At 44.1% G+C, this 16,897-nt stretch overlaps 1 protein-coding gene across 3 annotated transcripts in view; it reads left to right on the top strand.

Annotated features, from left to right (window-relative positions):
• DNAI1 (dynein axonemal intermediate chain 1) overlaps window positions 1–16,897 on the top strand; it is a 151,051-nt gene that overhangs the window by 26,740 nt on the left and 107,414 nt on the right. For all 3 annotated transcript variants that reach the window (XM_040580433.1, XM_040580431.1, XM_040580430.1), the window contains 3 exons: window positions 7,452–7,536; window positions 8,110–8,227; window positions 10,284–10,327. In XM_040580433.1, the coding sequence (XP_040436367.1) occupies window positions 7,452–7,536; window positions 8,110–8,227; window positions 10,284–10,327 (247 nt within the window). The remainder of the gene's footprint in view (window positions 1–7,451; window positions 7,537–8,109; window positions 8,228–10,283; window positions 10,328–16,897) is intronic.

Raw genomic sequence — 16,897 nt, 5'->3', positions numbered from 1 at the left:
AATGGAGAAGTGGGTTTTATGGACCTTCCAACTTACAGGTTACATATGTTGGATCACACATAGCAATTGAAACAGAGCTTTTCCAGCTCTCCACAAAACACTTTCTGATAATGCCTTTGATCATTGCTGAAAGGGAGCTGTGAAACACTGAGCAGGAAATGTGGCTGATCTGGATAGAGAATGCATTGACTAGAAGTGGCAATTGATTTTCACCTGTGTTTCCATCATCCTAAGTACTAGGAAGAAAAAAACTGTGGTAACTACTAAAGATAGCAGTGGATTCAACCCAAAGGGAAGAAGAGAAAATGAGTGGGTATTACCACAAGAGGATCTCTGATGGAAGCTTTTGCTACGGTAGGAGGCCATGAAAGAGAAGATCCAATGACTAGAGCCACAGGTGGAGATGATGGTAGGGGTCAGATGAGGATTTGAAAACATAATGGATGAAAAGAAAGAGAAAACAGTGCTGGTAATGAACAAGAGGTTAAGAGAACAGGTAACTCGGAGAGGGAGAACATGATCTATGAAAGAATGTGGCCAAAGGCAGAGGAGGGCAGAGGAGTGGAAGGGAAGGGAGGGGAGGGGAGGAGGAGAGAGCCTTGACAGTAGAGTAGAAGAGCCTTACTTGGGGAAAAGAAGTAGAATGAAGCCATGTACTGCACTGAAGAATGAGAAGAAGCAAGGAAGCTGTGGTTTGGCAGAGCAGAAGGGAGGCAACCAACAGGAAAAGGAATGGATGTAACCAGGGATTTTAGAAGAAGGAAGGATGAAAATGGTATGAAGAATAATGTGAGTGAGTAGAAGTCAGAATGACAGAAAGAATTTGACAAGACTGTGATGAGGAACTCTTGGAAATCTCGGTGTGTCCGTTACTCAAATGGATCTAAAGAGAACAGCATGTGTGCTTCTGAGAGCAGTGATGCAATATATGAAACTTTTTCTCAGTTTTAAATGTGGCAGCAAACAGAACATGGAGAACACAGAATACCAAAGAGGAAAGGTACTAAATTTTCTGAGCTGAAAATAGTTGGAATTGGAGAGAACTAAGCAGAAGTCTTGTATCTGCTTGTCCTGTTCTTGCTGTTCCTGACCCATCTGCTTAGGACTGATTAGAGAGGACTGTCGCCTTGAGATACTCTTGGTCTGATACAGTACAACCCTCCTAATGTTGTGTGAGTGTAGAAATTACAGTATCTGAGGTAGAAACAAAATGCAAAGAGCTTAATGCAATTAAGTTGATACAGGCAGGCACCTCTCACCCTGAGATGACAAAGCATGAAATAACAAGCCTGGTAGAAAGGATTTTTAATTAATCTATCTAAAGAGGAGTGGAGCTATGTAATTGGAGTATAACAAGGATATATTATAGGTAGGAGTGGTAAAAATGGTTCCCCTAGCCTGACATTTAACAGTGTATGAGACAATAGAATTAATAGGGAGCTAAAGAATGGAGAATTTAGAGTAAATATGAAACAGAATAAAATAATACATGTTTACCAAAGGTAGGCTGTGTCCAAGTAATCTCATCATTTTCTTTGATAAGAGAAAACTTTGGTTTCCCTTAACAAGAAAAGTACAATAAATGTAATCTAGCTGAAATTCTGTGAAACTATTGCTACAGTGTGATTAAGAAATACTTAGATAAACTATAAAAGTTATTAGTACAGATTGGGAGGGACTGGTGGAGAGGAAGACTGTGCATTTTGGAATATCAAAGAATCTTTGATAAAGTGAGGGCTTACAGTTTGAAATGACAGGGAGAAACATGAGTGTATCAGTTGGTGGTGAGTTGTGAGGTGGCTATGAGAAGACAAGTACATTGCTGGAATATATTGTGTGAGGGATAGCAGAGAAATACTATCTGTTATGTAAGACAGGGTGATACCTTATGTGGAGTAGTACAGGGTTATGTATTTTTGATCACCCCTTTTCAAAGATGATAGATTACAAACCTGCATAGATATGGAAAATAATATAAGAAATGGAAAGCTCAAATACAAAAGACTAAAAAAAAATATCTTAGCATATTTATCTGGTTACACAAAGGTAGAGAGGGAATCTGAGGTAGATAACAGAGAGTAAGAAGAATTACTAAGGCAGAGGATAGTGTTGACAGAAATACAGACGGATGTGAACCAGTTAGGAATATGTTAAAGGTGGAACTTAAGGCACTGGAACAGTCTCTAATTTCCTCTGAAGCAGAAGTGGTTGAAGGGTTTCTTTAAAAGTCCAAACAGAATTTATACTTAACAGAAAAAAAGTGCATTCCTGAATCATGTGAGGTTCTGTCTGATTTGTGTATCTCGCTATAGCGTTACCTCTTTGAGATGCCCAGTGAGACAGCCTAGCCCACAGGATCATAATTATCATTTGGAAACTCCTGAAGCACCATAGTTATTTTTGAAATAACAGCTGGAATCTTAATGCAATTAACCTTCACATCTTATCACCTGCTCCTGGTCACCCCTTGGAGTGGATGAGTTGTTACCAACTCCCTTGTCTTCAATCTGCTGTTTACAACGTATCAGAATTAAGTAAACAGTGAAAATTAACAGATGAGTGCAATACTGGAAATTAATGACTACTTGACAGTATTCAACCTGGGGGACTTCATTTGGGATTTGCAGTGGGTATTTGCAGTGCATGGAGGTGTTGGCTGGGCAACAGATGGTAACACCCCTGCACCATGCTTTTTTCTTTGCAAGCCGAAAGTTCTTCTAGTCACAGTATATGTATTGCCAGAGGTATGAACGGCACTGCACTAGTTTGAGGGTGAGGTTTGTTGTTGGGATATTCAGTTATACACCAGCAGAAGCCTTTTCATGCTTCAGCTTACTGGAGTTACTCATTGCAACTGGCTAGCTGCTGAGAAGCAAATGTGAAGCAATTAGTGTTAATGAATAGTAGAACAAGATCAAGACATTTATTTTCAAAATACTAGCCCATTATCCATTTTACACATGATTCAATTAACATTATTGCTTTTATAAAAATAATTTATGCACAGAAATAAATGAAACAAATTTGTTAGCTGGTGAGCTCTCACTACATTTGGCTAGCTAGCCCAGAGTTGTCCTTCAACCAAAAAATTAGTTTCAAACAGATCTTTTAAAAAAAAGGTAAATTAGGACTATCACTTCCACTTAAGATCTATTTCAGTAACATAGAGAGTAAATCAAACCTGAAATAGGACAGGATCCAATGAGAAAATAACTCTACTCTGATCAAGTTTAATGCCAAAAATGTAGTTATTCATGGCTGCATTGCTAACGGCATTAGCTACCTAACAGGCAAACTGACTTAAAGTGCATTCAGTTAATCTGGAGAGTTTCCTGCATTGCAGGAAAAATTCCGCTGAATAATCCATTCTTTCTGTATTTGCAGGTTGGATTGTTGTTTTTTTTTTTTAAACCTATTTACCACTGACAAAAAAAAAAAGATATAGATAGATATAAAATAATAGAATTATAGTATCTTAGAATCATAGAACAGTTCAGGTTGGAAGGGACATTAAAGATCACTTAGTTTCAACCCCCTCCCGTGGGCAGGGACACCTTCCACTAGACCAGGTTGCTCAAAGCCCCATCCAGCCTGGCCTTGAACACTGCCAGGGATGGGGCATCCACAGCTTCTCTGGGCAACCTGTTCCACTGTCTCACCACCCTCGCAGTAAGGAATTTCTGCCTAGTATCTAACCTAAATCTACCCTCTTTCAGTTTAAAACTGCTACCCTTGGTCCTATCATTAGACTTTCCTGATAAAGAGCCCCTTCCCATCTTTCCCGTAGGCCCCCTTTAGGTGCTGGAAGGCTGCTGCTAGAGGGTCTCCCAAGAGCCTTCTCTTCTCCAGGCTAAAGAACCCCAGCTCTCTCAGCCTGTCCTCACAGGAGAGGTGCTCCAGCCCCCTGATCATCTTTGCAGCCCTTCTCTGGACCCGCTCAGAGAGGTCCGTGTCTTTCTTACACCGGGAGCCCCACAGCTGAAGGCAGTACTCCAGGTGGTGTCTCAGCAGAGCGGAGTAGAGGGGAAGAATCATCTCCCTCCACCTGCTGGCCACGCTTCTTTTGATGCAGCCCAGGATATGATTTGCTTTGTGGGCTGTGAGTGAACACTGCTGGCTCATATTCAGTCTTTCATCCGGCAATACTCCCAAGTCCTTCTCGGCAGGGCTGCTCTCAGTCCATTCATTGCCCAGCCTGTATCCATGTTTGAGATTGCTCCAGCCCAGGTGCAGTACCTTGTACTTGGCCTTGTTGAACTTCATGAGGTTCACAGGCCCACCACTGTAGCCTGTCAGGGTTCCTCTGGATGGCATCCCTTCCCTCTAGGAAAGTAGGGTATGAACCACACCACTCAGCTTGGTATTGTCATAGATAAAGCAGGTTCTAGCATTCATCATTAAGAATACATAAAGTAAGCCTCATCTTCTGATCTTTAATTCAGAATGATGTCTCAGGTTGGAAGTTCAGAATGCTTGCAGTGTAAGTTTCCTTGGATGTGTAAGAGAATAAGAGCCATGGTCTGCAGAGTACAGCACTGCCATTCTTCCTCAGCTCCTTCCAGTAGCAGGTGCAATGTTAAAATGGAAAAGAACTTTTTGCCAGCATGATACGTGAATGGAAGCTAACAATATGATGAACCAGCAGGACTCCAGAGGATCTGTTCGTTGTACCTTGCAACGATGAATTCTATAATGTTGGAGAGAAAAGTGTTCTTTTTAAACATTCAACTTCTGTCAATTAAGCTTACTCAGAGCAGTATGCTGTTGTCAGCCAATGGCAATTTTATAAGCATGATCCCAGCATTGCTGGATAAGTGTTAGCAAAGGTCTTTTTTTTTTTTTTTTTTTTTTTTTTAGGAACTGTTTTAGAGAAAAACAGGTCTTATTGTGGCAGAAGCAATAAAGGCAACTTAAAAACAAAAAAAAGAAAACCCAGCAACTGGGATTATTGAGTTCTAATTGAGAAGTTTCAAGCATCCTCTTTGTCTCCCTCTTTAATTTCTCTAAATACTTATGAATTCCTAATGTCTAGAGAATATCATACTATGTTAAAATTTGAAAAGATCTTTTCCTGTGCTTCTTTAAATTCTGAATACAACAGTAAATTCTTTGTGCTGTTCTCAAGAAGTCCTCCCACAGACTCAGGGAAAAGCTGAAGAACATGAGAGTGCCACACTGATTGAGATCAAGGCTCTATCCACAAGTGAATGTGTAAGGAAGGGTAGGAACACAGGAATAATGTATCTTAGTCCTAAATATTCTTCCAGCTTTCAACTATTTTCTGCTGTTTCCTAAGCTTCATGTGCTTTGGCACATAGACAGAAATACTTTCTCAGTTTCCTTGAAACTGTGCAAAAATCTTGCATTTACCAATACCCTTTGACAAGGAATTGCCCAGACGTATCCTCCTTATGTAGGAGTCACTTCTTTTTGTTTATTTTGAACTTTACCTCCACTAGTTTCACTTCATACCCATACTTTTTGTATCAGAAGAGAGAGTGAACAGTCAGTCCCTGTCCGTCCTCTCTGGGCCATTTAGGATTTCATAGACCTGTCTCATGACGTCCTAAATGACCTCTTCTCCAGACAGGCAAGTCTCAGCCTACTTAGTTTTTCCTGTTACAGAAATCATACCAGACTTGGACCAGATTTGGTCCCAAGTTGTCATTTATGATTTCTGAGATGGGAGAAGATGACTGCACGCATGACTGAAGGTGTAGGCAAACTACGGATACATAAAGGATGTTCCAGATTATAGAATTGCTTTCTTTTTTTTCCTCCTTTGTCCTGTCATCTTTGTGTAGTCCTTTGAGTTTCATCCTCTTTGAAGCATGACTCTCAGTCTCCCTTGAGTCTGTGCAGAGCTCCAGAATGAATCAGAGAGCTGGGATGCACATAATGTGAAGTCATGTTCTTGGTTCTGACTGTGACTGTAGTTTTGGCAAGTCACTTCACTTTTTCTTTTCATGTTCAGGGCACTCTCTGAGCTGTGTTAAGGATGAAAAGTTTCTTTTCAGTGTCGTCACTGTGGAGGAAATCATTCTGTGCTGGCAGTGATCAGTGCTTAGCAGGGGTCTGAAGATGAAATGCTTTGAAACACTGATGGGGCTTTGGGACAGTGGTAGTAGATGGGGATTCAGGTCTTTGGGGCAGCATGCTCTCAGGGAACTTTGTTCTGCCCTAATATTCTCACATGATTGCACAGAGCTGTGCTGGCATCATCCCCAGCACAGTCTGGTGACTTTTAAGCTCTGTCCTTCCAGTTGCTGGCAACCAGGCTTCTTATTCTATTTGCTGTTTAATCTAGTTTGGATTTTGCTACTGATAGCACATACGCACACAGAGGACAGCACACACACAAAAAATAGGAATAGCGTTTAATAAGAAGACGGGTTATGAGACTGTGATGGTCAGGCACACAGCTCTGTCAGACAAGCATACCAACCAGCCACCTGTTGACAGTCAAACAGCCCCTCTTATGCTCCCTTTTCTCCATTTGTCTATGCTGCTGCTTTACCCATCCACCTGGATTGTTCCCTTTCTCTACCCTTGTCTCCTTCCATATCAACAGCGTGCCTCTAATTACCTTTCCCCCATTGGTCACATTTTTGCTATGTCCATACCCAAGTTTGCTGTTTCTGGCATAGTTTCCTACGCAATCTCAGCCTTGCATGATATTACTGATACAGTTACCTAGGAACTGCTGGCCTTGCAAGATGCCGCTCCCCAGAAAGATTCCAGTACTTGCACACCTGCAGGTATATCTGCATATGTTCACATACACAGGGTTTCCTACTTGTGTTCCTTGGCCAGGAAGATGGGATTTTCCACATTATCATAACAATTTCCACAAGAGCTGGACAGCAAATTGACCTCTGCATGTTGGGTATATATTGTATGAGCTTATGGAACTGTGAATGCATCGTTTGAATTGCCCAATGATTGATGAAGGACTCCCAGATCCTATGATCTTTACTTGATACATGAGACCTTAAGCTCTCCAGACAGAGATGAGAGGATGCTCATGCATGATCTATCATTTGTTTTTGTTACTGAAGCTAATCATTTATGTTTTCGTTACTGAAGCTAATGAACTATTATCAAGTGAGACAGGGGAGGGATCACGTGTGTGCTTTTAGCTCATCCTGTCATGAAGTAGCTTGATGGAGTTGAGAGAAGACAATACTCTGTCTTCACAGATAAGTACCTTCCAATTGAGCTAAGTCAGGAACAAACACTAAAGTTACTGCAACTCAGCTGTAGATGGCATCTTGCTAAACTTAAAATCATTTCCTTAATTCAAGAGTCCTTATCTTTAGGTGCTGGTGTGAGGAGCTTCAAATTATCCTGTATTCAGTATCAAAGAACTCAATTTTTTCAATCACAAAGTCTGGATGACTTGTAAAAAGATAAGAAATAAATTTTCTCTTCCTTGTTTTTCTTTTCAACAGGGTGATGATATAACCAAGATCTCACAGGCTGCTAAAATAATGGAGCGGATGGTGAATCTGAACACATTTGATGACATTGCACAAGGTACAGCCCTGCTGGGATGATTTTAAGTCAAGGCAGAAGTCCTGTAGATGAGTGGCCACAGCCATAGCAAGGTTAGGACAGGACAGGATAGGATAGGATAACATTGCCCTGACTATGCACTTCCCTCCCTCAGCAGGTGCTGGTGACAGCAGCCAGTGCTGAGCAGCCGTCTGCTGGCATACAGGTCCAACCCACAGCAACTTACTCGGTCTCAATGTTATTATGCAGGGGTTTTGCTGTGTCTGCTCAGCTCCACTCTGAAAGGGCACATCACGCTCCAGGTGTGGCCAAATCACTTCTTGCTCCAGGCTTCTGCTTTCTTTTTAATCCTTTGCTATTAGATCATCACCTTTTTGGTGTGAGGACTTGTTGCTTGGTAAAATGCCTTTACAGGGCTTATGTGCTGGTTTGGAGTTGAGACTTAAGGACAGAGTTTCTATACTAACATTTGGGTTGTGCAGAGGCTGTGAGGATAACAGAGTGTTTTTTTAAAGCTTCCCTGGCACTGCACCGTGCTGATTTATTTCCAGTTTATACAGCGAGACCTTTTCTTTTATTTTCTTTTGGGGTTAGATTTTAAATATTTTGAGGATGCCTCGGATGAATACAGAGACCAGCAAGGAACCCTCCTCCCACTCTGGAAGTTCCAGTATGACAAAACCAAGAGACTTGCAGTTACTGCCATCTCCTGGTAGGTCTCTTTATTACAAACTTACCCTGGGCTGTTTTGCAGGGCAGTGGAATTGAATGTCATGGCACCTTACGAAGCACTGATGGTTTCTTTGGGAACACTGTTTCGAATAATTACTAATTACAGTCAGATACTCTGACAGCATCTAGACATGCCTGGTGCTTCTGAATGCAAAGCACCTTGTGTAAGGCTGAATGTGCCAGGCGTGTGCCATTCGGCAAAAGGTGAAGGCACAGCAGGCTCTGTGCAGCACTAGAGCAAAGTGAGTGCAGTTAGCAGAGCAGAGTGCCTTCCTGGGAGAGCTCTGATAGACATGTCATTGGACAATGTGCTGTAGGAATCAATCCTGAAAAGCCCAGGGGAGGAGAAGGGATAGCAACTATATTTTTGACAAGTATTGACACAGAAGAATTAAAGCAGCAGAAAGGGAAATGCAAACATTGCATGTGCCAGACAGGTAACGTCATAAACACACCAGACAAGACCTTTATGCATGATACATACTCAGTCACTGCCCAGACAACAATGGTATTTATGTACTGATACATTACACAATTCAGTTTAGTAAGCATTTGCCCTGCAGTCCACTGTTGCATGTTTATTCCTGGTCAGTCCAAAAATCATCACTGGTACTTTCAAATCAAGTCTCTTTTTCTGAGATGTTATTGCCATGGTTATTACCATGAAAAAAACACTCACCGCAAACCTGAATGAGTCCTTTTTCTTTTTAACATGCTTGATCTTCCCCAGAACTGGCTTGGTTCATGCGCTGAGCGTGAGACATACATAGTGCTCCTCTGCAGCTACTGCCTCTCACTTGTTTGTGGGGCACTGTGAACACATCTGTGTCTTGCCAAAGAGGATGTATGGAGAGATAGAGCAGGACTGCAGTCTTCTGTCCTTTCAAGCCACTGCAGAAATTAGACTTTCATAGAATATCAAGGATGCAGTTGTGTGAGAATTACAAAATAACAATAAACGAGACATAAAATTGGGAGAAAAGGCATCTTTAATAGGTAGTTTGTTCTTCTGTTATTATTGTCTCCAGGAAATGATAACAGAAAGATGGAACTGAAATTGGAAGAATGACTCCAAATTGCCTTATGTAATAAGCTTCTCTAACTCAATTTTTATTCTCACCTTGTTAACAGTGACAGTGTGTTTAGTGGATAGGGCAAGATAGGATGTCTATGTATTAGCCCAAGTTAAAAAGGAGGAATGAAAAGAGAAGTGGTTTTATTTTATCAATTCGTAATAGCAAGTCAGAGAAAACACTCATTAGATAATTTTCACAGACGTTAATTTCACAGAATTGTTACCCACTGGTCGTGCTGTGTGAGCTGAGGGACAGCAACAGTACTGACCTGTGTCCCATGTAAATCCTACAGTAACTGTCCACGCACAGCAGAAGCTGTAAAGAATGTAGTTGTTTTTCAGATAAAGGAACTTTAGAAGACATAGTAGATGGCTAGTTGCTCATAGTCAGTATGCTTTAGCAAATATACTGATTCATCAACGGGTCAGAAGGGAATTTCCCTTACTGGTCCGTGTGAAAGATCATGAATTCATGAACCAATAGCTATCTCTTGAAGCATCCCTCATTATTAAATAACAGGTAGGGAAAGTAAATGTATTGGGTATTATTCTGCTGTGGTTTAGAAACTCCTTTATTCTTGCCCCTGAAAGGTGGAAACCAACTCATTGCTGCCTTTTTCCTTTCTTCAAAGACCTCATTTATAAAAGTAAACTTTCCATGATTATGGAACAGATAAGCCAAGAAATGTTGGAGATTGACAGCATGTCTGTCTGTGCTCTTTCTATTCTTTTCATATACTGTTGTGGTCTTCTGATGTTCTGGTTTTTTATGCATCTTGAGCCTGGAAGCATTACTCATACATGAACTTCACTAGTGCATATGTTCAAAGGGTCAAGCCCTCAGACTCTATGCCATCCTGTGAGAATGCGCTCTTGATATTAATGTGTGAAACACTGTGTGTTTCTGTGGAATTATATGGTTAATAATAAATGCTCTTTTATGTATGTTTTCTCCATACAGGAATCCAAAGTACAAGGACCTATTTGCAGTGGGGTATGGCTCTTGTAAGTAACAAATGCAGAAGAATCATTAAGAGATTTAAAATATTAAACAGGTGCATTGAGGTCAAATCATGCAATACTCTGGGGCAGAGACTGCATCTCACAGCAAGGATTCACCTAATGTCAAAGCAGTAAATTGAGATTTAACTCAAGATAGGGATTAGGTGTTTACATTCCATAACACAAACATTCAGAAATGTACAGGCATAGGCAGCATTAGCCAGGGCTTTTTGGCTTATGACTGTGCTGATGCTCCCTTCAGTCAAGGACTTGCCTGTAGAAGCATGACTTAATCCTTTTTATCTTACTTGATAGGTTCTTATTTCTCTGTTTCTGCCCTTCTAATTGCTAAAAGACCACATATATTGTTTTGCTGGAAGTTAATAATGAGAGACTTTTCTAAGCATAAACTCATTACTTTCTTGTTAGGAGACACCTTCCAGGGGTGTCTCAGAAGCTAACCTCTCCAATAGGGCACACCAGGCCTGGATGTTGTGAAAAGGCACTTTCCCTGCTATAGTGTCTGGGATTGGATATGTGATAATTTTAAGTAGCTTTGAACATAAATTCAAGGGTTGCTGTCTTAGTCCGTATTAATCTCTATCCAGTATTACTGCTGTCATATTCAGGAAATGGAAAAGAATTCTAACAAGTTGATGTTTTCTCACCGTTGTTGTTTTGTTTTTGTTTGCTGTATGCATAACCTTCTCAGTTAGATATTTCATTTTTATGGTTTTTCAACAACATGGGCATCCATATCAACAACCTTGCATTTTCTTCTTTTCAGTATCTCTTCTTGATTACTGATTGCTATATTCTGAATTCTTGTCTTCACATCTCCCCCTTTACTGCTGTGTAGATGACATAACGATGTCACTAGTGAGTAGACATTCTCTCTTTTGTTCTCTTATTCTCTTCTACTTTCTAACTCTACTTGAAGTGCTCACTGTCATTAATAGCTTCTTAGGCAGCATTATGGTAGTTTCCCCAAGGATCACTGCTTCCCAGGGAAATTCCCAAAGGGAGGAGACCAGTTGTGAGATAAGTTTTCCTGGCGTCTCTCACCTAAGTTATGTTGGCTTCTCAACATTATCTTCTCAGCAGACTACTCGGTAAATTTTTCAGGTGCCCTGAAAGTGCTTCTGGGACTCACAGTACTCTAATCTTCTTAGCTGTTAGTAGCTGCTGTAGAGTCACATTGCTGGCATTCTCATATAGCAAACAGTGACCTTAAAGCCTCAGCTTTACTTTAGATGGGTGTTCACAGATCACAGAATGGTCAGGGTTTAAAGGGACCTCTGGAGATCATCTAGTTCAACCTCACTGCTAAAGCATATTCACCTAAGGCAGAATCATGTCCAGGTGGGTTTTGTATGTCTCCAGAGAAGGACACTACACAGCCTCTCTGGGCAGCCTGTGCCAGGGCTCTGTCACCCTTAAGGTAAATAAGTTCTTCCTTGGATTCAGGTGAAACTTTCAGTGCTTCTGTTTGTGACTGTTGCCCCTTATCCTGTCACTGGCCACCGCTGAACAGAGCCCAGACCCATCCTGATACTCAAGATATCTGTAGGCAGTGAGAAGATGCCCCTCCCAGTCGGCCCCAGGGTACACAGGCCCAGCTCCTTCAGCCTTTCCTCATAAGGCGGGTGCTTCTCTTTGCAGCCTCTGCTGGACCCTTCCCAGTAGTTCCCAGTCCCCGCTGAACTGGGGAGCCCAGCACTGGGCACAGCACTGCAGGTGGGACCTCACCAGGGCAGAGCAGAGGGGGAGGATCCCCCCTCGACCTGCTGGCCCCGCTCCTCATGCCCCCCAGGGTCCCACTGGCCTGCTTGGCCACCGGGGCACGCAGCTGGCCCACGGGCAACTGGCTGCCCACCGGGGCACGCAGCTGGCCCACGGGCAACTGGCTGCCCACCAGGGCACGCAGCTGGCCCACGGGCAACTGGCTGCCCACCGGGGCACACAGCTGGCCCACGGGCAACTGGCTGCCCACCGGGGCACACAGCTGGCCCACGGGCAACTGGCTGCCCAGCAGCACTCCCAGGTCCTTCTCCGCAGAGCTGCCCCCCAGCAGGTCACCCCAGCCTGTGCTGGTGCCTGGGGCTGTCCCTCCCCAGGGGCAGGACCCTACACGTGCCGCTGTGGAACTTCATGAGGTTCCTCTGCCCGACTCTCCAGCCCGTCCAGGTCTCTCTGAACGGCAGCGCAGCCTCCTGGTGTGTCAGCCGCTCCTCCCGGTTCTGCATCACCAGCAAACTTGCTGAGGGTGCGCTCAGTCCCTTCGTCCAGGTCATTGGTGAATGAGTTGAACGGGACCGGACCCAGCACCGACCCCTGGGAGCACCGTGAGCTACAGGCCTCCAGCTGGACTCTGCGCCGCTGATCACAACCCCTGAGCTCTGCTGTTCCGCCAGCTCTCGATCCATCTCACTGTCCACTCATCTAGTCCACACTGCCTGAGCTTACGTGTCAGGATCTTATGGGAGACAGTGTCAAAAGCCTTGCTGAGGTCAAGGCAGACAACATCCACCACTGCTCTCCCCTCATCTTCCATCAGAGAAGGCTATCGGGTTGGTCAGGCATGATTTCCCCTTGGTGAATCTGTGTTGACTCTTCCTGATGACCTCCTTTTCCGCCATGTGCTTTGAGATGACCACCAGGATGAGCTGTTCCATCACCTTTCCAGGGATGGAGGTGAGGCTGACTGGCCTGTAGTCTCCCGGATCCTCCTTCTTGCCCTTTTTGAAGGCTGGAGTGGCCCTGGCTTTCCTCCTGTCCTCAGGCACCCCTCCTGTTCTCCATGGCCTTTCAGAGATGGTGGGGAGCGGCTTGGCAATAGCGTCTGCCAGCTCCCTCAGCGCTCTGGGTGCATCCCGACAGGGCCCGTGGATTTGTGGGTGTCAAGCTGCTTAAGTGATCTCTAACATGATCCTCCTCGACCAAGAGAGACTCTTCCTTTCTCCAGACTTCCTCTCTTGCCTCCAGGCTCTGGGATAACAGAGGGCCGGCCTCGGCAGTGAAGGCTGAAGCAAAGGCAGCATTCAGTAACTCCTCCTTCTCTGTCCTTGGGCACCAGGGCACCCACCTCAGTCAGCAGCCGGCCCACATTTTCCCGAGTCATCCTTCTCCTGCTGAGGTACTGGAAGAAGCCCTTCTTGTCCCTGACCTCCCTCACCGGGTTTCATTCCAAACACACCTTGGCCCGCCTCGTTACCTCTCTGCATGTTCTCACAGCATGTTCTTACTCATGGTGATGCACCGATCTGGAGCTTGGAGGAAGTGATGCTTGAATGCTAGCCAGCTCTCTTGGACCCCGCTACTTTCCAGAGTCCTAACCCATGGCATTCCTCCAAGTAGATCCTTCAAGAGGCCAGAGTTAGCTCTCCTGAAGTCCATGCTTGTAGTCCTACTTGTTGCCCTGCTGCCTTCACGCAGGAACCTGACTCCATCTCATGGTCACTGCTGACAGGGCTGCCCCCAACCTTCACAACCCTAACCAGTCCTCCTGCCTTTCTCATGACAAAGTCTAGGAGCTCCTCCACTGCCTGTGTCAGAAAGTGATCACCAGCACTCTGCAGCAGCCTCCTGGACGGCGCGAGCCTCGCTGTGTTGTCTTCCCAGTGCCTATCGGGGCGATGCAAGTCCCCCAAGAGGACGAGGGCCTGCGATCGGGAAGCCACCTCCAGCTTGTCTGTGAAGGCCTCATCACCTTCCTCTTCCCGATCAGGTGGCCTGTAGCAAACGCCCACAACAGCGTCCCCCACGCTGGCCTGCCCCTTCCCCTTTACCCACAAGCTCCCGACTCCTTCTGCATCCACCCCAGGGGAGAGCTCGACACATTCCACTTGCTCCTGCACACAAAGAGCGACTCCACCACCTCTCCTTGCTGGCTTGCCTTCCCTAACTAGTATGTAGCCACCCATGGCAGCACGCCTGTCAGGCGAGTCATCCCGCCGTGTCTGTGTCCTTGCAATGGGCAGCGAGATCACGGCCCTGCGACGGTGCACAGATCTCCAGTTCTTCCTGCTTATTCCCCATGCTGCGTGCGCTGGTGTACAGGCATTTCTGAGAGGTAATCGAGCACGCAGGTTTCCCAGGAGAGGTGCAAGTGTTTCCGCCATGGCCACACACCCCCTTGAGGTGGCTGGCCTTCTGGTTCTCATCTTAGGAGGCAGCTAAGGAGCATATATTGCTGCTCTGGTTGGCCCAGCTTATTCCCCAGTTGGATGTGATGGCATGCCACTTTGGACCTCTCCTGCTGAGTCGTTCAGTTTAATGCTTGCTTCACCGAGTTAGCCAGCCTGCCTGCTGTTGTTAATTAACAAGGGGATATAGATGAATGACTGAAATTCCGAACTATTTTAAGTCTCCACTAGCTTTTACTGAGAGCTTGTGAAGATCACAGCAGTACCCCATCTGTACATCTCCAGGGCATTTGCTCCTTTGCAAAGATGTCCCCCAGAGCCTTGCCATTATCGCTGACACAAAGCAGAGCGGGGCTGAGAAAAGAACAGTATCACAAAGGTAGCAGAGCCTTCTCCTTGCTGCAGGAAGAGGAGAGACTGGAGAACACCACAGTCATCAGATTTGTGCCAAGGACTAGGTGTTTTGACCCAGTCAGTCTCCTAACTATCCCTAGCAGAAGAGTTGTCCTTCTTATCTGATTATTAGTATTTTATCTTGTTTATCTTATATAATTAAGAGCCGAGTCTTCTGTAGAGCACTATTCTCCATATGGCTTGAAAGAAAGATCAGTCATGGTGCTACTGGTAACCGGTGGTTGAGAATTGTGGGTGGTATGGTTAGGCACTAAAAATTCTACCCTAAATACCCCAACCATAGAATTTTTTTGTGGAGGACTGACTGGGGGAGCCAAAGAGAGTATGTTACCAGTAGCTACATTGTTGCCCACCAGCCATTTCAGTTAATCTGTGTGTGCTTGGGGTGGACAGTTTTGCTGGTGTTCTTTGTGCTGAAAAGGTTAGAATTGGCTGTGAATATTCTAAACTACCAAGGCAAGTTGTTTGGTATTTAAGGGAACACCTTGCTTTGAGTGAATGCTGAAGGCTCTCAGCTGTGATAAAATTACTAATGTAATTCACTGTTGAGAAATATAGTGTGGTGGGATAAGAAACTCATCACTGGGCTCCAAGGAGATTGCTGTTATTCAGGAAAGTGATCCTGAAGTCATTCAAATGCATGTTTCTTTTGAAACACTTGGTAGTGCTCAGCAGTAGTGATAAAGACAAAACAAAAATTGATGGGAATTACTATGAAAGAAAAAGAACACAAAACTTCTGGGTATGGTGGAAACACAAGAGAAAACACATAAAGCAGCACTAGGAATAACAACAGAAAAATAAAAAGAGGACAAAAGATTTGTGATAAATGACATCTTGATTACTGTGTGCAGTTCTGGCTGTGAGCTCTGAAGAAAAATGTGTTAGGCTGTGGAAGGACTGGAAAATGCCAAGAAAGGGCAGCAAGGATGAACAGAAATACATATAATAACTTTTGACCAGAGAGCATAAACAGACTAGGATTCTAGTCTCCCTATAACAGACAAGGGAGAGAGATTTGGTATGGGTCTGTAGAATCCTGAGTGGTATGGGGAAAGTGAAAAGGGGTCAAATGTTCATTTGTTGCCTGTAATACAAGAATAAGGAAGTCCTTAAGAAATTATGGAGTAGCAGGGCTAAGACAAATTTAAAACAGGATAATATGATACATAATGAAATTGTGGAACTTTTGTTCCTCCTTTTGTGATCTGGAAAGCAGAGATACGCATGGATTCAAAAGAGGTTAGATAAATTCATGGAAGGCCAGTTTGCTGTTGGAAGGACAAACCATCTGATTCAGTAAGTTCATAACTGCGAGTTGCTAGAGCTCTTGAGTACGTACAAGGAGATAGATCTATATTTGCTGAGGTTCTTATAATATTTAAGCAGTTGCTACTCAATACTCTTGGAGATAAGATACTTGGCTACAGGGATCTTTGGTGTGGTCCCAAGTAGTCATTCTTACGTATCTCTGTGCTTTGACAATGAAACCAGGTAGGTTGCCTTCATTTATACTAGTCAGGATTGTGTTCTTCTTGCAATATTGCAAAATTTCATTCTTCTTTTAAAATGACATTCTTCTCTTGAAGTTCATTCCATCTGAGCCCTGGAAATGTTCTTGTTAGTTTGCCAAGAAACCTAGATTGGCCTGACAATCTCTTTAATTCAGCAGGCAGCAGCTATTCCAAAAAGCAGATTAGGATCATTCTTTGCAAAAGAAAGCGTGGTGAGAAGTGCTCAGGATACTCCTTGCCTTGTACAGCACAGCAAAATCTTATTGTGCTTACAGTCCCTATGCTCAGAGAGTGTAGGAATTGGGCAGTAACTTTCCACTTCCCTGCCACCCAGGCACAGGAGGAGAAATATGGGCTCAAGGATGGTAACCTCCCTGCTTAGCCTGTTCAGACATTTGTTTTAAGTTGTTACACTAATCAAAACCCTGGTGTGTGCTTTCTGGGTTGTGCAGACTTATTTGTGGTTTGTGTTAGTTCTGCCAGGGTCCATTGTGCCATGG

Source organism: Falco naumanni, chromosome Z (genome assembly GCF_017639655.2).
Source record: "Falco naumanni isolate bFalNau1 chromosome Z, bFalNau1.pat, whole genome shotgun sequence".
Lineage (NCBI taxonomy): Eukaryota > Metazoa > Chordata > Aves > Falconiformes > Falconidae > Falco > Falco naumanni.
Note: the sequence above shows the minus strand (reverse complement) of the source record. Positions and strands in the feature narration are given on the sequence as shown.